The following is a 24,546-nucleotide window of genomic DNA, read 5'->3' on the forward strand; positions in this document are numbered from 1 at the left end:
AATATGTGGACAACTACAAATACCTAGGTGTCTGGTTAGACTGCAAACTCTCCTTCCAGACTCACAATAAGCATCTCCAATCCAAAATTAAATCTAGCACGCGCTCCAGCAAGTATATTTCACTGGTTAACCCCAAAGCCAATTCCTCCTTTGGCCGCCTTTCCTTCCAGTTCTCTGCTGCCAAAGAATAGAACGAATTGCAAAAATCACTGAAGCTGGAGGCACATTATCTCCTTCACTAACTTTAAGCATCAGCTGTCAGAGCAGCTCACAGATCACTGCACCTGTACATAGCCCACCTGTAAATAGCACATCCAACTACCTCATCCCCATATTCTTTATTTATTTTTTGCTCCTTTGCACCCCAGTAGCTCTACTTGCACATTCATCTTCTGCACATCTATCACGCCAGTGTTTAATTGTAATTACTTCGCCACTACGGCCTATTTATTGCCTTACCTCCCTAATCTTACCTCATTTGCACACACTGTATATAGACTTTTCTATTGTGTTATTGACTGTACGTTTGTTTATTCCATGTGTAACTCTGTGTTGTTTGTGTCGCACTGCTTTGCTTCATCTTGGCCAGGTCGTATAGGTATAGGTATATATATATTGTTGTTTAAGTGTTCCCTTTATTTTTTTGAGCAATATATATATATATATATATATATATATAGCTCCAAAAAATAAAGGGAACACTTAAACAACAATGTAACTCCAAGTCAATCACACTTCTGTGAAATCAAACTGTCCACTTAGGAAGCAACACTGATTGACAATACATTTCACATGCTGTTGTGTAAATGGAATAGACAACAGGTGGAAATTATAGGCAATTAGCAAGACACCCCCAATAAAGGAGTGGTTCTGCAGGTGGAGACCACAGACCACTTCTCAGTTCCTATGCTTCCTGGCTGATGTTTTGGTCTCTTTTGAATGCTGGCGGTGCTTTCACTCTAGTGGTAGCATGAGAAGGAGTCTACAACCCACACAAGTGGCTCAGGTAGTGCAGCTCATCCAGGATGGCACATCAATGCGAGCTGTGGCAAGAAGGTTTGCTGTGTCTGTCTGCATAGTGTCCAGAGCATGGAGGCACTACCAGGAGACAGGCCAGTACATCAGGAGACGTGGAGGAGGCCGTAGGAGGGCAACAACCCAGCAGCAGGACCGCTACCGCCGCCTTTGTGCAAGGAGGAGCAGGAGGAGCACTGCCAGAGTCCTGAAAAATGCAACAACCCTCCAGCAGGCCACAAATGTGCATGTGTCTGCTCAAACGGTCAGAAACAGACTCCATGAGGGTGGTATGAGGGCCCGACGTCCACAGGTGGGGGTTGTGCTTACAGCCCAACACCGTGCAGGATGTTTGGCATTTGCCAGAGAACACCAAGATTGGCAAATTCGCCACTGGCGCCCTGTGCTCTTCACAGATGAAAGCAGGTTCACACTGAGCACATGTGACAGACGTGACAGAGTCTGGAGACGCCGTGGAGAACGTTCTGCTGCCTGCAACATCCTCCAGCATGACCGGTTTGGCGGTGGGTCAGTCATGGTGTGGGGTGGCATTTCTGTGGGGGGGCCGCACAGCCCTCCATGTGCTCGCCAGTGGTAGCCTGAGTGCCATTAGGTACCGAGATGAGATCCTCAGACCCCTTGTGAGACCATATGCTGGTGCGGTTGGCCCTGGGTTCCTCCTAATGCAAGACAATGCTAAACCTCATGTGGCTGGAGTGTGTCAGCAGTTCCTGCAAGAGGAAGGCATTGATGCTATGGACTGGCCCGCCCGTTCCCCAGACCTGAATCCAATTGAGCACATCTGGGACATCATGTCTCGCTCCATCCACCAACACCATGTTGCACCACAGACTGTCCAGGAGTTGGGAGGAGATCCCTCAGGAGACCATCCGCCACCTCATCAGGAGCATGCCCAGGTGTTGTAGGGAGGTCATACAGGCACGTGGAGGCCACACACACTACTGAGCCTCATTTTGACTTGTTTTAAGGACATTACATCAAAGTTGGATCAGCCTGTAGTGTGGTTTTACACTTTAATTTTGAGTGTGACTCCAAATCCAGACCTCCATGGGTTGATAAATTGGATTTCCATTGATTATTTTTGTGTGATTTTGTTGTCAGCACATTCAACTATGTAAAGAAAAAAGTATTTAATAAGATTATTTCTTTCATTCAGATCTAGGATGTGTTGTTTAAGTGTTCCCTTTATTTTTTTGAGCAGTATATATATATATATATATATTTTTTTTTTAATTAAAAGTTAGCTAGATACCTAAAGTTAGTTGGCTACTAAGACATCTAACTTGCCAGGACGTATTTTAACTATATGCCATCTAACTACCCAACATTTATTGACTTGATTATTCACATCATTCATAGCTAAGTTGTACAGTCGTCGTGCGTTCTCAATGGACATTGTTAATTCTGGCTATCTACTCCGATTTCAGAGCACTCTCGTCTGAGTGTGCCAGAGAGCAGAATAACTGCTAAATTTACGAACGCTCAACACCCGTTGAACATGGGCAACAAAACAAAACGGAATTAAATTGTTGCTAGCAGAACAGTTACCAACGCTCTGGATAACCAGCTCTGTTACAGCGTGTAAAATGGTCAGAGTGAGGTGTTCTCTCATTTGTGTCTGGAAGTAGCTAGCCAACATTAGCCAGTTAGCTGGGGTGCTTGACTACCGTTGTGATGGTCAGAATGCTCGGATCAACCCTACTCCTCTGCCAGAGCGTCCAGTGTGCGCTCTGAACGCTCCGAATTTCAAAACGGGGGAGAAGGTCTAGGTTTGGTGAGGGTTAAAAGTGCACATACAGATGTCGGGAACACAAACTACACTGCCCATAAACACACCTGAAACACACACACACACACACACACACACACACACACACACACACACACACACACACACACACACACACACACACACACACACACACAGGTTACAGCCAGGCAGAATTCCCGGTGGAACCCATGGGTTAAGGGTCTATAAATAAAGAGGGGATGACAGAAAGAGAGAGAGATAGGAAGAGAGCAAGAGAGAGAGGCAGCGAGCACGAGCGAGATAGAATGAAGAGAGACATGGGGAAGTGTTCAGGTAGATAAAGAGCAAAAGAAAGATGAAAATACAGAGAGAAAGATTATCAGAGAGAGATAGAAAAAGAGAGATGCAGAGAAGGATGAGACAGAAGAGAGGAGAGCCTGACAGGACTCTGTGGACCTATATCTGTTTTGGGATCCTTGATCTCTTCCTGGCCACCAGCCGACCCATGGGAGCCTGCGATTGACCCTGGTGCGACCTGGGACAGGGGATCTACTCACGTTACGGTGACCTTCTACCGTGGGGGGGTCAACACCCGTACACCATTCCACTCCATACATCATACCGTGTCCTGCCTTCCCCGTCCTGTAAGCCTCTTTAGCTGCACCACTAATCCTAGCCCCCGGTAACAGCCTGGGGTGTGTGTGTGTGTATACATGCATGCGTACAAAACAGATTACTTGTGTATATGCACAGGGGTCACAGTATGTCGTGTGTATGTAACATGGCTAAATATTCTGCCCTAATCTATGTGCTCTCTGTCACCTCTGGGTCTGCATGGCAAACGGCCAAGGAACACAAGTAAAATACTCAAGGGCCAGTCAGCCCTTCCCCCTGTTGAGGGGCCAAAATCTTGGTCTCTCTCTCGCACAGTATCTAGCGGACTGACTATTGGAATGTGTGAGAGAATAATACTACCGCAGCATTGATTGGCATCTGTATTCGAAACTTGTTCCCTGAAGAGAACTCTGATGCCATCGACACGCATGTATGATCTCTTTGGTTATGTGTAGTGGTTCAGAGTGAACTCTGATGACACGGTATGCAAGGGTTTCCTTTGTGCCGTCTCAGGAATGCGGTCTTATCTCTATTGTACCCAGCCCACCACCTCAAGTCTTCACACATAGAGGTGAGCCCCTTTCTTTAGGATGTCGGCTGGTTCCATCTGATTGGATATGTTAGTTTTATTACCTAATCTGTGGCTTGGTCCAAAATTGATTTTGAATACAAACAAGTCAGATCTGGTAGAAATGGAATGAAGGTCTGTTGTTTGCTCTTCTCCTGCCCATGCAAAAGGGTTTTATGAAAACGCTTCTCTCTTTTAGGACTCCCGAGTGGCGCAGTGGTCTTAGGCACTGCACCTCAGTGCTAGAGGCGTCACTACAGACCCTGGTTGGATTCCAGGCTGTATCATAGCTGTGATTGGGAGTCCCATAGGGCGGCGCACAATTGGCCCAGCGTCATCCGGGTTAGGGTTTGGCCGGGTTAGGCCGTCATTGTAAATAAGAATTTGTTCTTAACTGACTTGCCTAGTAAAATAAAAGGTTAAGTAAAACAAATAAAACATTTAAAAAGTCTATGGCCTAGTGGGTCCGTTTTGTTTATGCTTGTTGGATGCATTTGCAGTTCGTTTTGGTTTTGTTTCAGATTAATTTGAATCCAAAATAAATGGTAAATAATGTAGTGTCATTTTGGATTGGCTTTTATAGATGCTAACCTCCCCTGTTATTGGCATGTCCTGGGGGTATGATCTTAGACCCTCTAACTTTCTTACTCATCATTATTCACAATTCATTATCCATAATTACGGTAGCATCCACATTCATGTAGAAGTGTTCGGAAACAGTCTATTCTTATTTACAATAAGTGACTCCAAAATGACACAAAACATTATTTACCATTAATTTCTATCGGGCACAAAGTAATCCGAAACACAACCAAAACTACCTGCAAATGCATCCAACAAGTTTGTAGAGTCACAAACATGATGCAGTCATTGCATGTTAGGAGTATGGGACCAAATACTAAACTTTTGACTATTTTATTTATAACCATCTTCATGGGTGTCAATAATTTTCACCCCTACCTTTTTGAGAAGAAAAATGACTACCTGTTAAACAGAATCTGTTGTGTTCGTATAAATATATAATTCACCCCAAAATGTGGCATACAATATAGATCAGTATTTTAATCATTTATTTTACACAGTCATTATTGCTTATCTTTATCAAAAAGGGATCAATCAATATTACCACACTACATGAGCGGCTGTGGACACACTCATCAGGTTTGAATGCCTGTGTACATCATTAGATTATACTGGATGCGTATGTTGATTAGTGTTCCTCGGCTGTTTCGACACCTCTGTTATTAGGGATGAAAACTAACGACTGCGCATTTGCAGACAGCCAATTCCCCTAAATCTGGGGATGGGGATGGGTGTGTGTGGGGAATGAGCGTTCCAATTTGCAACAACAACAAAAAATAGAGAGAAGCCTCCAGCAACAACAACAAAAAAATACAAAAATGAAAAGTAGACCACAGATACACGTCCTCCCGGGACCCAAAAGAGAGAAACAATCATAGAGAAAAAAAGGAGGGAGAAGAAAAAAAACATGCAAATTTAATGAAGACGTGCGTTTTCTTCCAGGAGAGATAGAAGGGTTTGCGTGGGAACAGGAGAGGACTGTGCGCCTACCTAACCATCAAACACGCACACACACACGGGAGGGGGAACTGTGTAGTCGCACTAGTTAGGCTAGTACTAACCTGTGCTTTACCTCAGTCCCAGTGGAGGGCCAATATACATTTAGATGCTGGCAGCCTTCAATTATTGAGGATACTTCAAATAGCAAGCTGGTGCTCAATCTGGTAGCGGGAGGCTTTTCCAGGCAATATAGTCAGATTAGGCAGTCGACACAGTTATGGCAATGGTGTATAACTCTGGTACATGCTTTAATCTCTCCGCAGCACTTGACTGATATTTAAAGTCATTCACTGGCCTGAGAGTTCAGGTTCCCCGAGTCCTGGGGCACAAAGTGAGAGAGAGAGATAGAGAGAGAGGGCGATAGAGGTAGAGGCGAGGGAAGAGTGAGAACGAGCGAGCAGGCAAAAGGGAGGGAGGTGAAGACAGAGAGATGCAACGCGAGATGGATGGAGAGAAAAAGAGCACGGCCAAGTGTCTCACCTTGCAGCCCTCGCAGGCGCTGACTCCATAGTGGTATCCCGAGGACTTGTCCGCACAAACGAAGCAGGGTTTGTAGATTCGCGGGGGAGGAGGTGGCGAGGGGGGACTGGGGACTATCTCCTCCGAGCTGGTGCTCTGGGTCTCTATGGCTGCAGAGAGAGAGAGAAAGGGGAGCGGGAGATTAGGTTAGCTGAATCTATAGGACTGGATGAACTTAAAGACATACAGCTATGCTATTAATTAGCCTAATCACCGATTAAGACACGGTGGAAATGAGTGACAACGGCACATTGCAACAAGTGGACCGTATGAAAGATTCAGTGGAACCACAGTTGGTAATTGGGTAGGTAACTTGTAACACAGCTCACTTAAATAATTACCACACTTTCTGATGTAACTGCATGTTGAGAGAGAGAGAGAGAGAGAGAGAGAGAGAGAGAGAGAGAGAGATTTAAATAGATCAAAAGAGAATTAGGATGAAAGCGAGTGAATGACAATACGAGCCGCTTCACTTACTCTTTCATGTAATGGCTGCCAAAGGTGTTTCCATCAAATATTAACTCTGGGGTGAGAAGGCAATCAATACTTCCTCATTTCGTTTTTTTTTGGTAATTTGGAAATATTTATATCATTTTTCTTTCCGTTTGAAAATGTGGAGTAGGTCGCGTAGATCATTAGGAAAAATCTAAATGAATCCCTTTTATAGATGACATTTTAAGGCAGCAAAATATGAAGACTGTAAGGCGTGTAGACTTTCACTAGTGACTGTATGCGTTATAAAAAAGGGGACATGCCTTCAATGTGATGAGAAACAGTCATCTTTGTAATCACAGTCCATCATGTAATCTCCTCCACTACTTGGAAGAGGGGCTTACATCATGTGGAAGGATGTGAGAGGCAGACCCTGAACGCACGCACACACACACTCACGCAAGCTCACATACAGGTTACATTCATGTACACACAACACACCTTCAATCTTTCAGAGCTCTCCTAGTGTGTGTGTGTGTGTGTGTTATGCTTAGGGGTCAGACTGAACACTGGAGTGTTAGTAAGTGCTCAAGTTTTACCCCAGGACTCAAAAGAACCTGCAAGGCAGCATGAGAGAACGAAAGTGGAAAGGAACACACACACAAACAAACCTTCACCTGACCCAATAACACACATATCTCTGGCCCTAACCCACCATGTGAAAGTTGATGCATGAATCTGTCCTACATGTTCTAATGTGTGTGTGTGTGTGTGTGTGTGTGTGTGTGTGTGTGTGTGTGTGTGTGTGTGTGTGTGTGTGTGAGAGAGACTTCTCAGTGTACAATCTTACTTGTTTCCATCATTACCACACTAAACCCCCACACATTCTTCTACCTTCCACTCATCTCTTTCACTCCCTCTGCATTTACCTCACCCTGCATCTCTCCTTTTCTCTCTCCCTCTCCAGATTCTTTCCATTCTCTCTCTACATACCTAACACCCTGCCCCCCACATTTTCTATTCCTTCTGTCCTCCAATCCCCAGCCATGTTCCCCTCTGCCCTTTCCCCTTTGACCCCCAGTCATCTCCGGTCCCCGCCCTTACCGGCTTCCCCTCTATATCTCCTGACATAACGCACATTCCAGGGGTGTCTGCACACCCCCCTCTTTTTTTCTGCAAGCTTAGTCCACCTTCCCATCAGTGCTGGATAGGTGCCAACAATAACACCGTATAGGGTCTGGGGGGAATTCCAAAACCATTACATTGTGTGTGTGTGTGTGTGTGTGTGTGTGTGTGTGTGTGTGTGTGTGTGTGTGTGTGTGAGAGAGTCAGTTGGGGAGTGTGTGTGCATACATTATGGTCTACAAAGGTCTACAAAGTATTATTTTCAAAGCAGACAATGTTTTCGCTGTGTGCGAGAATGAAACGAGAGGAAAAAGTTGAGGAAGAGAGACACGGAGAGTCCGGAAGAACATGAGAGAGAGACGAAGAGAAAGAGAGCGAAACCGAGGATGACGAAAAACGAGAGAGACCATCTAGGATCACTCCAGTGATCGCTGGGTTTGGAACAGATGATGAGCAGGACCACTAGAAAACCATGGCACGCCAAAGCCATGCTCTGTTTTTCCTACTGACAATTTATTCAACATTAATTAAATGTAAAAAAAAAAAAAAGTAGCTAGGCAAGTCAGTTAAGAACAAATTCTTATTTACAATGACGGCCTACCCCGGCCAAGGTACTGACTGCAGTGACGCCTCTTGCACTGAGATGCAGTGTCTTAGACCACTGAGCCACTCGGGAGCATAAATACAGGGGAGAGAAAGAAAAAAAAACTAGACGAGAAAACAATGTATTCACTGCCTGTTGTCCTGCCAAGGCCCTTCCTCTAGTGTCCTCGGTCGCTCTGAATAGCTCAAACACAAAACATAGAAAAACAAGAAAAGGAATAAAACTAGACAAATCCACAATGGAAAAGGTCTGGCTGTCTGGGTCTCGGGATGCTGGAATTCAGACTAGCCCAAATGCTACCAGATCACCCCATCACTTTGTCATTTAGCACAGATCCTGAATCAGAGGTAATGATAGCGTCTCTACAATGCTAACTGGAGGATGCGTTCAGTTTTGGACCCGAGAACAGTGGTTCAGGTGTGTGGAGGTGGAAGTGAATGCGTTTTCCTTGCAGGTCAATTATCAATTGATTTCCCAGCAACAACTATGAGGATTACTGTCTGGGATCTACTAAACTTTTTATAGATGTCTAGATATATAGATACTAGTCGATCACTATGATGAATGGTACCAGTTCTATATCCCATTTGAGCCTGATCTACTTTTTCAGTCTATGCTCAGCTGCATCTTTCCAAGTATATCCACTACCTAAACCAGCCGGTGTTTCCTGTGTTCAAAATAAGCCAGGGTGTCACTGAAAACACACCAGCCCTAACAGAGACAGAAAGAAGACTAGAGAGAGGAGGATGTGAAGTCTTTATCTCCTCTCCAGGCGCGCGCGCCACACACACACACACACACACACACACACACACACACACACACACACACACACACACACACACAGGAAACGAGTGACGGTGACGGTTGAGGCTTCAGTGCTGTCTTTGTGCCAGCTAAGGGAGGTATTTTGGGTAGGTAGACGCACAGAAAAAAGGGGCGACAGAGAAAGCAGGCTCAGAAACAAGATGAAAGAGAGCGATGGTGAGAGATACGCTGTAGGTGAAAAGAAAAAGGGGGTGTGAGAGAGGGACACTGATGTTGTGCTGCTATACGGTATCAAACCAACCCGTTTCAAGGTATCAAAAATAAAAAAAACACAGGAAGTAAGACATTTCAAACAAGTAAGTAAGACATTTTCCTCCTCTTTCCCCTTGCTTATTTCACATTACACTCAATCCATTTTCTCACCCCTCTCTCACCCTCTCCATCGCTGTTCCTCTCACACTTCTTCTCTTTCTCTCCTTCCCTCTCCTGCCTTCACACTCAGTCTTTTTGTGTGCGCGCCAGCCCCCTGTTCCCTGGAGCCCTGTCTGACCTCTTTTCTGCCAAGCTCTCCTTGTATTAGTCCTGACTCTTGTATGAGTGGCACATTAGAGGGTGAAATAGGGACGTCCTCGTCCTCACATGGAACTCTACCTGCACGCCTGGGGCTACGCCACCCAAACTGGTCCCAGACACCATGTGTTAAACTAAACCATGTGTAATAACAAAACCAGGATTTTATTAGATGAAAGCCAAACGGATCAGTTCATCACTAATCAATCCTCCCAGGTAGGCGATGGACACCTGCTATAGTGAGCTAGCTTCGCTAACGACTAGCCTCCGCAAGCTTTCTTGTCATCTCAGCTAAAAATGGGGACATTTGAGAAGAAGCCAACAAGATGCCAAAAGGCAGTTCACCCTGATCAAGGACATGGCTGGACTATAATGAACGGCGCCAAAGTGCTTCTTGACCTGGATCTCAAAAGGGAGTTCCCACTCAGTACTTTAATAAATCATATCAAATTGTATTTGTCACAAGCGCCGAATACAGTAGGTGTAGACATTACTGTGAAATGCTGACTTACAAACCCCTTTTTTTTTATTTTATAAAGTGCGCAAATATTTGCTAAAATTATTACAATAAAAACTATAAAACAGGGGGTATACAGGGGGTAGCGGTACCCAGTTGAGGTAATTGAGATAATATGGACATGTAGGTACGGGTAAAATGACTATGCATAGATAATAAACAGTGAGTAGCAGCAGTGTAAAAAAGGGGGTCAATGCAAATTGTCCGGGTAGGCATTTGATTGACTGTTTAGCAGTCATATCACTTGGGGATAGAAGCTGTTAAGGAGCCTTTTGGACCTAGACTTGGCACTCCAGTACCGCTTTCTGTGCGGTAGCAGAGAGAACAGTCTATGACTAGGGTGGCTGGAGTCTTCCTTCTTAGGGCCTTCCTCTGACACCGCCTGGTATAGAGGTCCTGGATGGCAGGAAGCTTGGCCCCAGTGATGCGCTGGGCAGTACGCACTACCCTCTGTAGTGCCTAGTGGTCGGATGCCGAGCAGTTGCCATACCAAGCGGTGATGCAACCACTCAGGATGCTCTCGAGGGTGCAGCTGTAGAACTTTTTGAGGATCTGAGGACCCATGGAAGGCAGACTCAATTAGACACCAGCATCACACAGGACTTTTTCCTTCACTCTTTCTTTCCAGAAGTCCCATCAGGCAAAATTATGTATGTCCTCTCTCGCCACCACTTCCTCCCTCACTTTTTGCATAGTTTTCATGGAGGCATGCTAACTGTGGGCGAGCCATTGTCAAAGCATGACCAGGAGTTTTTGTTGTTGTTGAATAAAGCAAAGCCTTTTCTCTCTGAATCTGGCTTACTCTTCACGTTTTCTGTTCTTGTTAATTCGTAATTATTGGATCGTCGAGCATACAATTTCAGTTCCATGCAGCACGTCACCCACAACCCTGGTGATGTCAGCACAACCCTGACCAAAACAGCTATTGTTAAAAAGATCCAGTATGGTGCTTTCCGGGTGACCGGACCAAATTCACATAGAAATATTAGTTATAGATCTTTCATTCTCTTTGAAAGCAAGTCTGACAAGCAGTAGATCTGTTGTTTGTGCTCCATTTCTATGCTTCCCGTTCCTAAGTTTAGCTTTCGCATATGTTTTGTTTCGCTTTTATACACCGGCTTCAAAACAGCTAAAAATATGATATCTTTGGATATAGAAAATATATTTCACAGCGGTTTAGATTGACTCTCTACACTATACACTGCTTGTTTTGCCACGTAAACCGAAATTAGGCGAACATGATAGAATTTTATCAACCATGTAATGGCAGAGCGATTTCTACATATTGCGCATTTAAGAGTTAAATAAAGGTAAAAGGAAAAAAATGAAGCGCTTCCTTAGCTGCTCATTGTAAGAGCCGATCACATGGAGTGCTGATCACCTGACCAGACTGTGACGGGGTGGGGGTTGTATGGTGGAGAGGGGGAGGGGTCAGAGGGCTCTCATATTTCCCTTAACCCCCCTGGGCCCTGTTGACCTGTCTGTCTGCCTGGCGTGACCTTGTGCTTGCACCATTTGACCCCTAGCTGACAGATGGGCCTGTTTGGCTGGCTGAGAGGGCCATTAGTGTCGGATCTGAGGGTCGCGTCACAGAGAGACAGACAAAAAACAATCACGTATAAGGTTGAAGTCGGAAGTTTACACAATTCCTGACATTTAATCCTAGTAAAAATTCCATGTCTTAGGTCAGTTAGGATCACCACTTTATTTAAAGAATGTGAAATGTCAGAATAACACTAGAGAGAATGCTTTATTTCAGCTTTTATTTCTTTCATCACATTCCCAGTGGGTCAGAAGTTCACATACACTCAATTAGTATTTGGTAGCATTGCCTTTACATTGTTTAACTTGGGTCAAACGTTTCAGGTAGCCTTCCACAAGCTTCCCACAATAAGTTGGATGCATTTTGGCCCATTCCTCCTCACATAGGTGCAACTGAGTCAGGTTTGTAGGCCTCCGTGGTCACACACACTTTTTCAGTTATGACCACAAATTTTCGACAGGATTGAGGTCAGGGCTTTGTGATGGCCACTCCAACACCTTGACTTTGTTGTCCTTAAGCCATTTTGCCACAAGTTTGGAAGTATGCTTGGGGTCATTGTCCATTTGGAAGACCCATTTGGGACAAAGTTTTAACTTCCTGACTGATGTCTTGAGACGTTGCTTCAATATAGCCACATCATTTTCCTACCGCATGATGCCATCTATTTTGTGAAGTGCACCAGTCCCTCCTGCAGCAAAGCACCCCCACAACATGATGCTGCCACTTAAGTGCTTCATGGTTGGGATGGTGTTCTTCGGCTTGCAAGCCTCCCCCTTTTTCCTCCAAACATAATGCTGGTCATTATGGCCAAACAGTTCTAATTTGTTTCATTACACTAGAGGACATTTCTCCAAAAAGTACGATCTTTGTCTCCATGTGCAGTTGCAAACCGTGGTCCGGCTTTTTTATGGTGGTTTTGGAGCAGTGGCTTCTTCCTTGCTGAGCGGCCTTTCAGGTTATGTCAATATAGGACTCGTTTTCCTGTGGCTATAGATACTTTTGTACGCGTTTCCTCCAGCATCTTCACAAGGTCCTTTGCCCCATGGTGTTTATACTTGCGTACGATTGTTTGTACAGATGAACGTGGTACCTTCAGGCGTTTGGAAATTGCTCCCAAGGATGAACCAGACTTGTGGAGGTCTACAATTTTCTTTCTGAATTCTTGGCTGATTTCTTTTGATTTTCCCATGATGTCAAGCAAAGAGGCACTGAGTTTGAAGGTAGGACTTGAAATACTTCCACAGGTACACCTTCAATTTACTGAAATGATGTCAATTAGCCTATCAGAAGCTTCTAAAGCCATGACATCATTTTCTGGAATTTTCCAACCTGTTTAAAGGCACAGTCAACTTAGTTTATGTAAACTTCTGACCCACTGGAATTGTGATAGTGAATTATAAGTGAAATAATCTGTCTGTAAACAATTGTTGGAAAATTACTTGTGTCATGCACAAAGTAGATGTCCTAACCAACTTGCCAAAACTATAGTTTGTTAACAAGAAATTTGTGGAGTGGTTGAAAAGCGAGTTTTAATGACGCCAACCTAAGAGTTTGTAATCTTCTGACTTCAACTGTATTTTTAACCACGTACACACAGACTAAACCACAACAAACACACAATACACGCATACACAATTGGCAGAAATAGAGTTGAAGAAAATCGCAAACACACTGACTGATACATTGTGGAGTTAAACCACAGTACCATATACTACTGATATCCACACACCCATGTGGGCCATTAGATCGCCCGAGGGAGACTATGGGCCATTAGATCGCCCGAGGGAGACTATGGGCCATTAGATCGCCCGAGAGGGACTATGGGCCATTAGATCATTCGAGGAAGACTATAGGCTTAGCAGCTCCTCCTGAGAAGGCTTTCGAAGAGGGAGCTATGAATTAGTGAACGTACGTCTCCCAGTGCTACACTCCCGCCATTTACCCTCTTGCCAGAGAATAGCCTGGATGGGATAGAGGCCGCTGTTTCCCTCTGAAATATTTAAAACGCCCCAATCATTATAGTGCTACAAGGTAAATGTATGAGGCCAGCAGAGGAGTTGGTGAGGGGACAGGGGTGTCCGTGTTATAGAGTAGAAAAGGAGAAGGGGAAAGTGGAAAAAAAGCAGAGGAAGAGGGATTGTCTGTGAGTTTGTCTGCGAGTGTGTACAAGTGAACGTGTCTAAGAGAGGGGGGACTAGACAGAGAGACAATCAGAGGGGGGGGTGTGTGTGTGGTGTGTGTGTGTGTGTGTGTGTGTGTGTGTGTGTGTGTGTGTGTGTGTGTGTGTGTGTGTGAGAGAGAAAGAGAGAGTGAGATAAAGAGAGAAAAAAAATAGGGCAGAGCATGAAAGGGAAGCGGCTGCATACCTCGCAGCAGCAGCGTTGGCGGTAGTCCCTGGGGGAGAAAGAGAATCCTGGTACAGTTGTTAAGCCTCTCTTCTCTCCCTTCAAAAGGCTCACTGTGACTGTACTATACACTCTTCTCTCGCAGACAACATTCGGCTCTTCTCACAGGAAAAAAAAAAACTCCCGGGTTTTATCATGCAAGCGGGGAACCAGGGACAGACACGGGATAGATTTCAAGACTAACTCACGGAGTGAGGAAACTAAAAACAAGGACGAGTCAAAATGTTATAAAACATAACTCCTAGTGTTGCACGGTATACCGGAACTTTGGTACTTTCTCGATACTGCATCATGTTAGCTCCCTACACTTGAATAATGCGATATATAACACATGCAGGAATGTTGAAACTGTTCATTACTGTTCGCAAAACAATGTCCATACAGGCTAGAACACTTTACAATGCAAGAAAATACTGGTCGCTTCCAGCTTTGTATGCTAAATGTTCTTCTAGCGTATAGCTGAAACTATCATCAATTGATTTTAAAGCTGATAGCCACCAAAACTTTTTTTTATTCACTTAAAATTGGTCTCTTTCTCACGCCTCTCCCAAAGATTATCTACAGAGATCGCCAGCTTGTAGTCCTAAAAACCGGAAATGAGTTACCTCTGGTTCATTCAGCCATTCCTATGGTGAAAATGAATGGGGAAAGAATAGGGTTTTGGGATAAAGGCCGGAAATAAGGTCAGAGGTTAACACAGGCTTAGGAGATCTAATACGTTTTGTTCTATGAGATGATATCAGTAAGTTAACATGACCTTTATGAATTATGAAGACTTTGTGCTTTTTGTGATTACATAAATGCTTCAAAATCCACAAAAAGTGACGTTAGCTGATGAAAATCAGCTCATAGAACAAAACAAACACTATCTCCTAAGCCTGTGTTTACCACAGACCTTCATTCATTTCACCGTAGGCCATTCATTTCACCATAGGCTATGTCCAATGGACCATGGTGGAGTTAGTACCTACAAAAAGACGCCATTTCTATTTATCTCTATTGGCTCCATGAACTGACTCCGGGCTGCCCCCTTCTTGCCTCGTGAACGACGTCATTAATGTTTAAAAAAAACAGGTTTGTTTTTTTAAAACCCTTATTTAACTAGGCAAGTCAGTTAAGAACAAATTCTTATTTACAATGGGGGCCTAGGAACAGTGGGTTAACTGCCTTGTTCAGGGGCAGAACGACAGATTTTTACCTCGTCAGCTGGGGGATTCGATCTAGCAACCTTTCTGTTACTGGCCCAACGCTCTAAACACTAGGCTACCTACCGCCCCTAAAGAGACAGCGAGCACGTTTGTAAAATAGCTACTTCGACGTAAATGTTGTTGATCGGTACAATAAAATAGGTCCCAAATGGAAGGGTAAGAGAGTGTTTATCATCTGTAGCCCCATAAAAATCAGCCAAAATAAGCTCAATAACAAAAGTCATGCACATATTAATTTACCTCTATTGTCAATAGGCCTATTGATTTACCCAGTTTATCAATAAAGATTTATAATTCAAATACATTATTACCATTATGTTGTCACGTAGATAGATTGGTAATAACAAATTGAGTGTCTGACTGTATAGCTGATTCATTAATGCATAAATGGCTGTCTCTGAAAAATGTCAAATGTAATGATGTTTAACTCAAAAGATTCCCAATGATTGAACAGAGCAGTAGCTGAGTTTATCTGACTGGATCAAGTGCCATTCTGTGACTTTGTCTAATTTGCAGTGGTATCGTTTTGGAATTGACTACTATCGTGACGGTATTGCGAATCGTGATACAGAACCTGGTATCGAAGTCAACATTCTGGTATCGTGACAACACTATATACTGTACATCTCAGCTTAGTGTGTAAGATAAAGGTTTGTTTTGGACAGCGATGGCTTTCAGAATCTAAACAGTCTTGTACGGTTGAAACGCTCATCAGAGTGCCTCATTACTGTCCTCATCATGTTAGACCTGGGTAGAGGCGCGAGTGTACATTGACGTATGTGTGCTTGCTTATGTGTATAAGAACGCGTGTGATCGTATGTGAGAGTGTGAGAGGGAAAGAGAGAACTAGCTAAAGAGAATGAGAAAGGGGGTCAATGAGGTTACAGCACAGAGTGCAGCTCATATGGGCAGGCAGAGAGAGCGAGGGAGAGGCAGAGGGAGAGAGAGAGCGAGGCAGCGTGAGAGAGGCAGAGGGAGAGAGGCAGAGGGAGCGAGGCAGAGTGAGAGAGAGGCAGAGGGAGAGAGGCAGAGGGAGCGAGGCAGAGAGAGAGAGGCAGAGAGAGAGAGAGAGAGAGAGGGAAAGAGAGAGGCAGAGGGAAAGAGAGAGAGAGAGAGAGACAGAGGGAAAGAGAGAGAGAGAGAGAGGCAGAGGGAAAGACAGAGAGAGAGAGAGAGAGAGGCAGAGGGAAAGACAGAGAGAGAGAGAGAGAGAGGCAGAGGGAAAGACAGAGAGAGGCAGAGGGAAAGAGAGAGAGAGAGAGGCAGAGGGAAAGAGAGAGAGAGAGAGAGAGGCAGAGGGAAAGAGAGAGAGAGAGAGAGGCAGAGGGAAAGAGAGAGAGAGAGAGGGGCAGAGGGAAAGAGAGAGAGAGAGGCAGAGGGAAAGAGAGAGAGAGGGGCAGAGGGAAAGAGAGAGAGAGAGGGGCAGAGGGAAAGAGAGAGAGAGAGAGGGGCAGAGGGAAAGAGAGAGAGGCAGAGGGAAAGAGAGAGAGAGAGAGAGAGAGAGAGAGAGAGAGGCAGAGGGAAAGAGAGAGAGAGAGGCAGAGGGAAAGAGAGAGAGAGAGGGGCAGAGGGAAAGAGAGAGAGAGAGAGAGGCAGAGGGAAAGAGAGAGAGAGAGGGGCAGAGGGGCAGAGAGAGAGAGAGAGAGAGGGGCAGAGGGAAAGAGAGAGAGGCAGAGGGAAAGAGAGAGAGGCAGAGGGAAAGAGAGAGAGGCAGAGGGAAAGAGAGAGAGAGAGAGAGGCAGAGGGAAAGAGAGAGAGAGAGGGGCAGAGGGAAAGAGAGAGAGAGAGAGGCAGAGGGAAAGAGAGAGAGAGAGAGGCAGAGGGAAAGAGAGAGAGGCAGAGGGAAAGAGAGAGAGGCAGAGGGAAAGAGAGAGAGGCAGAGGGAAAGAGAGAGAGAGAGGCAGAGGGAAAGAGAGAGAGGCAGAGGGAAAGAGAGAGAGGCAGAGGGAAAGAGAGAGAGGCAGAGGGAAAGAGAGAGAGGCAGAGGGAAAGAGAGAGAGAGAGGGGCAGAGGGAAAGAGAGAGAGAGAGGCAGAGGAAAAGAGAGAGAGAGAGGCAGAGGAAAAGAGAGAGAGAGAGGCAGAGGAAAAGAGAGAGAGAGGCAGAGGGAAAGAGAGAGAGAGAGGCAGAGGGAAAGAGAGAGAGAGAGGCAGAGGGAAAGAGAGAGAGAGAGGCAGAGGGAAAGAGAGAGAGAGAGGCAGAGGGAAAGAGAGAGAGAGGCAGAGGGAAAGAGAGAGAGAGAGGCAGAGGGAAAGAGAGAGAGAGAGGCAGAGGGAAAGAGAGAGAGAGAGGCAGAGGGAAAGAAAGAGAGAGAGGCAGAGGGAAAGAGAGAGAGAGGCAGAGGGAAAGAGAGAGAGATTCAGAGGGAAAGAGAGAGAGAGAGGGGCAGAGGAAAAGAGAGAGAGAGAGAGGCAGAGGGAAAGAGAGAGAGAGGCAGAGGGAAAGAGAGAGAGAGGCAGAGGGAAAGAGAGAGAGAGAGGCAGAGGGAAAGAGAGAGAGAGAGGCAGAGGGAAAGAGAGAGAGAGAGGCAGAGGGAAAGAGAGAGAGAGAGGCAGAGGGAAAGAGAGAGAGAGAGGCAGAGGGAAAGAGAGAGAGAGAGGCAGAGGGAAAGAAAGAGAGGCAGAGGGAAAGAGAGAGAGAGGCAGAGGGAAAGAGAGAGAGAGAGGCAGAGGGAAAGAGAGAGAGAGAGGCAGAGGGAAAGAGAGAGAGAGAGGCAGAGGGAAAGAGAGAGAGGCAGAGGGAAAGAGAGAGAGGCAGAGGGAGAGAGAGAGAGGCAGAGGGAGAGAGAGGCAGAGGCAGAGGGAGAGCGAAAGACAGATGGAGAGAAAAAAGGCAGGCAGGCAGTCAGGATTTAGGTCATTCAATGAGGCAGCCAGGCCAACTCCAGATCTAGACTGTCAGTGCTGTGTGAGTCACAGGCCTGGATCCAACCCAACAAACTCCCAGCCTCACACACACACACACACACACACACACACACACACACACACACACACACACACACACACACACACACACACACACACACACACGCGGTGACTCATCGCTCCAAGCTCCGGCCCCTGGCCCCCAGGCCTCTGATTGGTGGGCCAGAGGACTGTTTACATGGCAGAAGAAATACATGAGATAACCCTGAATGGTCCCCAGGGCTCGTACTATTGGCAGAGAACACTTTCTGTTGGAGGGAAAACAGGGAGAGAGCCATCCTTTTGTTTTGCAGAGCATTACACTGTATGTAAACAGACCAAAAGGGTTACAGTATGCAACCAAGGTCATGGCTCAAAGTTTAAACATGCCAGAGGGGTTGACTGCAATGACTAGTGAAAAAAACAGTAGGAATGTTTTAATGCACAATTGCACTGTCCTGCACCTGGAGTTCTTTCTGCCCATTGGGCATCTCTTCCCTTCTTCCTCACCTTGACCCCCCCCCAGAGTGAGCAATGATCGAGAGGAGTGGCAGTGAAACCATTGGGACCGGGGCTAAAGCCTGGCAGCGAAACAATAGGGATCGGGGCTAAAGCCTGGCAGCGAAACAATAGGGACCGGGGCTAAAGCCTGGCAGCGAAACAAAAGGGACCGGGGCTAAAGCCTGGCAGCGAAACAATAGGGACCGGGGCTAAAGCCTGGCAGCGAAGCCATTGGGACAAGGGTTAAAGCCTGGCAGCGAAGCCATTGGGACAAGGGTTAAAGCCTTGCACCAGTCCATAGTCCACTGGGGGGAGCCAGGTGGTTAACCACCATGTCATCTCTGGGCTTTGCGCCCCAGCAGACAGTGGCATGATAATCTGACCAGCTGAGCCCAGCATAGCAACCAGAGGGAATACCAGGGGTCAGTACTCTGGTCCATTAGGCCAGGCTGGGTTAGGGTCAGTCTGGGCTGATTCGGGCTGTTGGTCCGGGAGGTTAGGACCTCGTTCTGGGATATTTGTGTGTTTTTTTTAATGTTTGTTGTGCAACACTTGAGCTGTTATCTGTGGTGCGTGGTAGGATATTGGCAGAGGTAATCAGGGGTTAATCACCTTGCATGACAGAGTGGAACTCTGTTTCTGTGAATCCCAAAGTATAGAGGTTTTGGGGCAAATAGCCTACTTGGTTTTTGTGAATAAATTAAATTTCATAGTAAGGATTGGTGGGTTATATTTAACTGAAATAAAACAAGTCTGTTGACATCCTGTACTTTTCAAAATACTGGGTTTCAGTCATTTAACAATGTATCTAGATACATTTTTTAAAAACTGTTCAAAATGTTGTTTTTGTAAATTTGTACAATTTCATATTTGACCCTGGTTATTGAGTTCATAAACTGAAGCTATGGAAGCCTAGCCATACTCGCTAAGTATAGCAGATGCTACACTAGCTAGCCAGCCTCAGGGGGACAGAAGGAAACCCCAGTGAAGCTCCCATTTCTGCTGCTGTGACACGCTAGCATCTCCCTCTCGCGTGCGCTCTCTCTCTCTCTCTCTCTCTCTCTCTCCCTCTCCTAGAGGAGCTCAGGGAACAATGGGGTCAATGATTTCCTCAGACCTGCCCTACTCAGCTCTCTAGTCTCTCCCATCTCCACTTTAAGTCTTAATCTCTTCCCCTTTGCCTTTCTTTTCTTCCCCTCCACTGATCGCCCCAGCCAGCCTCTCCAGGGCCCCTCTTCAGAGCCAGAATTAAGAGATATAGGGAGAGAAGAGGAGGGGGGGAGGAGAGTGGGGGTGTTGCTTGGAGCTATTGGGGCTGGCTGACTCACCTGTGTGGTGTGTGTGTGTGTGTGAGAGAGAGATAAGGAGAGGATGAGAGGGAAAAACTGTCCTGTGTTTTAGAAGAGAATAAACGGCGCTGTTCTCTCTTTTGGTACATCTACTTACTACCACAACAACAATTGTAATTACAACCTATGCTTTTACTACTATACTTAAGCTACAACTGTCATTACAATCATCAGTTCTGTAACCACAAACGGCACAGACGCTCCTTCTGCTGCAGAAAATGACTATCAACAACTAGAGGTCGACCGATTATGATTTTCGATACCGATTATTGGATGGCCAAAAAAAGCCGATGCCGATTAAATCGCCCGTTTTTTAAATGTATTTATTTGTAATAATGACAATTACAACAATACTGAATTAACACTTATTTTAACTTAATATAATACATCATTAAAATCAATTTAGCCTCAAATAAATAATGAAACATGTTCAATTTGGTTTATATAATGCAAAAATAAATTGTTGGAGAAGAATGTAAAAGTGCAATATGTGCCATTTAAAAAAGCTAACGTTTAAGTTCCTTGCTCAGAACATGAGAACATATGAAAGCTGGAGGTTCCTTTTAACATGAGTCTTCAATATTCCCAGGTAAGATGTTTTAGGTTGTAGTTATTATAGGAATTATAGGACTATTTCTCTCTATACGATTTGTATTTCATATACCTTTGACTATTGGATGTTCTTATAGGCACTTTAGTTTTGCCAGTGTAACAGTATAGCTTCCGTCCCTCTCCTCGCTCCTACCTGGGCTTGAACCAGGAACACATCGACAAAAAGTCACCCTCGAAGCAGCGTCGCCCATGTAGAGCAAGGGGAACAACTACTCCAAGTCTCAGAGCGAGTGACGTTTGAAACACTATTAGCGCCGCACTCCGCTAACTAGCTAGCCATTTCACATCGGTTACACCAGCCTAATCTTGGGAGTTGACAGGCTTGAAGTCATAAACAGCGCAATGCATTGCAAAGGGCTGCTGGCAAAACGCACGAAAGTGCTATTTTGAATGAATGCTTATGAGCCTGCTGCTGCCTACCATCGCTCAGTCAGAATGCTCTATCAAATCATAGACTTAATTATAACATAATAACACACAAAAATACGAGCCTTAGGTCATTAATATGTCCAAATCCGGAAACTATCATCTCGAAAACAAAACGTTATTCCTGTTACATTGCACAACCTTCAATGTTATGTCATAATTACGTAAATTAGTTCGCAACGAGCCAGGCGGTCCAAAATGTTGCATATACCCTGACTGCGAGCAATGAACGCAAAATGACACAATTTCACCTGGTTAATATTGCCTGCTAACCTGGATTTCTTTTAGCTAAATATGCAGGTTTAAAAATATATACTTCTGTGTATTGATTTTAAGAAAGGCATTGATGTTTATGGTTAGGTACAGTCGTGCAACGATTGTGCTTTTTTCGCAAATGCGCTTTTGTTAAATCATCCCCCGTTTGGTGAAGTCGGCTGTCTTTGTTAGGAAGAAATAGTCTTCACAGTTCGCAACGAGCCAGGCGGCCCAAACTGCTGCATATACCCTGACTCTGTTCGCAAGAGAAGTGACACATTTTCCCTAGTTAAAATAAATTAATGTTAGCAGGCAATATTAACTAAATATGCAGGTTTAAAAATATATACTTGTGTTTTGATTTTAAGAAAGGCATTGATGTTTTTTGGTTGGAGCAACGTGTACCTAAGCGATTATATGCAATGCAGGACAGGCTAGATAAACTAGTAATATCATCAACCATGTGTAGTTAACTAGTGATTATGATTGATTGATTGATTGTTTTTTATAAGATAAGTTTAATGCTAGCTAGCAACTTACCTTGGCTTCTTACTGCATTCGCGTAACAGGCAGGCTCCTTGTGGAGTGCAATGTAAAGCAGGTGGTTAGAGCGTTGGACTAGTTAACCGTAAGGTTGTAAGATTGAATCCCTGAGCTGACAAGGTAAAAATCTGTCGTTCTGCCCGTGAACAAGGCAGTTAACCCACCGTTCCTAGGCCGTCATTGAAAATGATAATGTGTTCTTAACTGACTTGCCTAGTTAAATAAAAAGGTCTTTTTTTTTTTTTTTTAATTCAGCCAAGTCAGCGTCCAAAATTACCGATTTCCGATTGTTATGAAAACTTGAACTCGGCCCTAATTAAAAAAAATTTTTTACAAAAAAAAAATAAAAATAAAAAAAATCGGCCATTACGGTTAATCGGTCGACCTCTATCAACAACATCTTGCGTTACACTACATTTCTGAAACGGTTTTATTTACGTTAACACTGTAACCCATTTCTACGACTCAGTTGGGATTTTGGACTCGGGGACATAAGTTAGCGTCTGAGCCGTGGCGCTGGGAGATAACAACCCCCCCCCCCCCCCGACCTCCCTCTCAAGTGTGTGGATTTACTTCCACCCACCCAGCAGTGTACCATGCCATGTGCCTCAGGAGGTGGGTTCCAACTTCTCCCAGCCACCAGCGTGTTGTACCCCAAAGCTGGGCTAGATCGACAACCTTCCTCCCAGCCGTGAGCGTACCATCTGCCTCAGAGCTAGGCTCAGGGCTGGGCTAGAGGGCATTTCTCCGAGTCTGACTGGAGAAGAGACCCCCACGAGGCTTGGCGAAATGCCAGAGCACTCACATCGTTTCATGCATGACTGCAGAGCGGAATGTGCGCCATGGGACAGAGCGCTTGCTTGTGTCTTTAACACGCCATCTTCTCTGAGGGGGGAACTGTGACTGGCCACTTACATTACGGCTGTCTAGAAAAAGCAATGTTCGGTAGCTATGGAGCAAATAGGGAAATGAATTCCCTGATTGCAACAGACAAGCATGGTAACCACAAAAAGTTGAATATTCAAACAAGAATAGTAGCGATCGTTGCTAATTGTTTCAGAAAAATGTGTCCACACTTTTCAAAAACAAGGGCAATAGGCTGGAAGTCTTTTTACAATCAACAGAAACAGCGTTCCCATTTCCCAAAACAAATCAGGACAGACCTTTAACAACAAAAACAGTGTTCGCAAAACAAACCACTTCAAAACGTCTAGAACATAGAAGAGTATATTGAAATCATTCAGGGACTAAAGTAAGTGAATGGGGAAAACGTATGCATTTTCTGCGAAGCCTTGGAGGCCTCAGTGTGGCTGTGTAATGGTTTTTACTCAGGCATGTGCTGGCCAGCCGCTGTGGGCAGATATAGCCTGTATCATCGCGTGGCCAAGCTCAGCTGGGTAAGACTCAAGTGACTGCCAGTGGCTCCTCCACTCCTCGGCCAAACCGACCAGCACCAAGTTCCCAACTAAGGCACATTTTTTGTTTTTTTGGAATTGAGGAGAGAAGAGAAGTCAAGACAAGAAAAACAAACAAACAAGTGTGGAGAAGGAACACGTGAGGTGGCGGGAGAGGATCAGTCTATATCTGTCTGTCTATTAAAGGCTGGAACCAAACGGAACCGTTGCTAAAAACAGAGACAAATTGTCTTTGCCTCTTCCTCCACAACCAAGCTGAGGAGGAAATAGGAGCCAAACAGGGAAATGGTTTAATTAGATCAAGATTAGTAATGAGATTAGCCTTGTGTCGAGTGTGTGTGTGTGTGTGTGTGTGTGTGTGTATTTTGAGTATGTGTGTCAAGTGAGTGAGTCAAGCGAGTGTGTGTGTGTGGTGAGAGCGTGCATGTGGTAAAACCACCACAAGGGCTGACCCGGGGACCAAGGCCTGGAGTGCAAGGGTAAGGCCCTGAAGTGTCCCCTTCATAGAATTAACGTGAAATCTTGATATAGATCTTAGCCTAAAATACACAGAGGAAACTAATAAACAAACACTAATCTGTTCAAGTCTGAACTGATCCAGAGAAGGCATTTTCAGCACCTCTTAACATACAAGCGTTGCTTTGCTTTCTGCATGTTTCTAGATGGTTGACCCTGAAACAGAGCAATGGGCTCTAGTTTTGAGGGAAGAGCTTAGTCCCAGCTCAGGGAGTTGACCTAGAATCAGTCTTACAGTTATGAGGAAACAGCACAGTCACGACTAACAGTACTGACCTAGGGCCAGTCTCTTTTTTAAATTGTGTATTTAACTAGGCAAGTCCGTTAAGAACAAATTCTTATTTACAATGACGGCCTACCCCGGACGACGCTGGGCCAATTGTGTCCCGATCACGGCCGGATGTGATGCAGCCTGGATTCAAACCAGGTACTGCAGTGACGCCTCTTGCACTGAGATGCAGTGTCTTAGGCCGCTGAGCCACTCGGGAGCCCAAAATGAGTGGTAATGAAGAAACAATACAGTTACGGCTGAGGGAACTGACCTTGGATAAGTCTGAGAGACTAGCAACGATAGTTCAGTCACTACTAACATAACTGAGCTAGGATCAGTAGTAATGTTAGAACAGCCCAGTCACAACTAACAGAACTGACCTAGGGCCAGTCTCACAGTTTGTATTAATGAAGAAACAGTACAGTCACGGCTGAGGCGACTGACCTAGGACCAGTAGTAAATGTTAAAACAGCCCAGTCACAGTTGAGGAGATCCGTGATCTCCCAGCGACAG

At 45.1% G+C, this 24,546-nt stretch overlaps 1 protein-coding gene across 3 annotated transcripts in view; it reads right to left on the minus strand.

The window, feature by feature from the left end:
- LOC106607468 (retinoic acid receptor alpha-A) overlaps positions 1-24,546 on the minus strand; it is a 183,029-nt gene that overhangs the window by 15,952 nt on the left and 142,531 nt on the right. For all 3 annotated transcript variants that reach the window (XM_014204449.3, XM_045720631.2, XM_014204451.3), the window contains one exon: positions 6,030-6,178. In XM_014204449.3, coding sequence (XP_014059924.1) covers positions 6,030-6,178 — 149 coding nt within the window. The remainder of the gene's footprint in view (positions 1-6,029; positions 6,179-24,546) is intronic.

Source organism: Salmo salar, chromosome 06, assembly GCF_965601325.2.
Source record: "Salmo salar chromosome 06, fSalSal1, whole genome shotgun sequence".
NCBI lineage: Eukaryota > Metazoa > Chordata > Actinopteri > Salmoniformes > Salmonidae > Salmo > Salmo salar.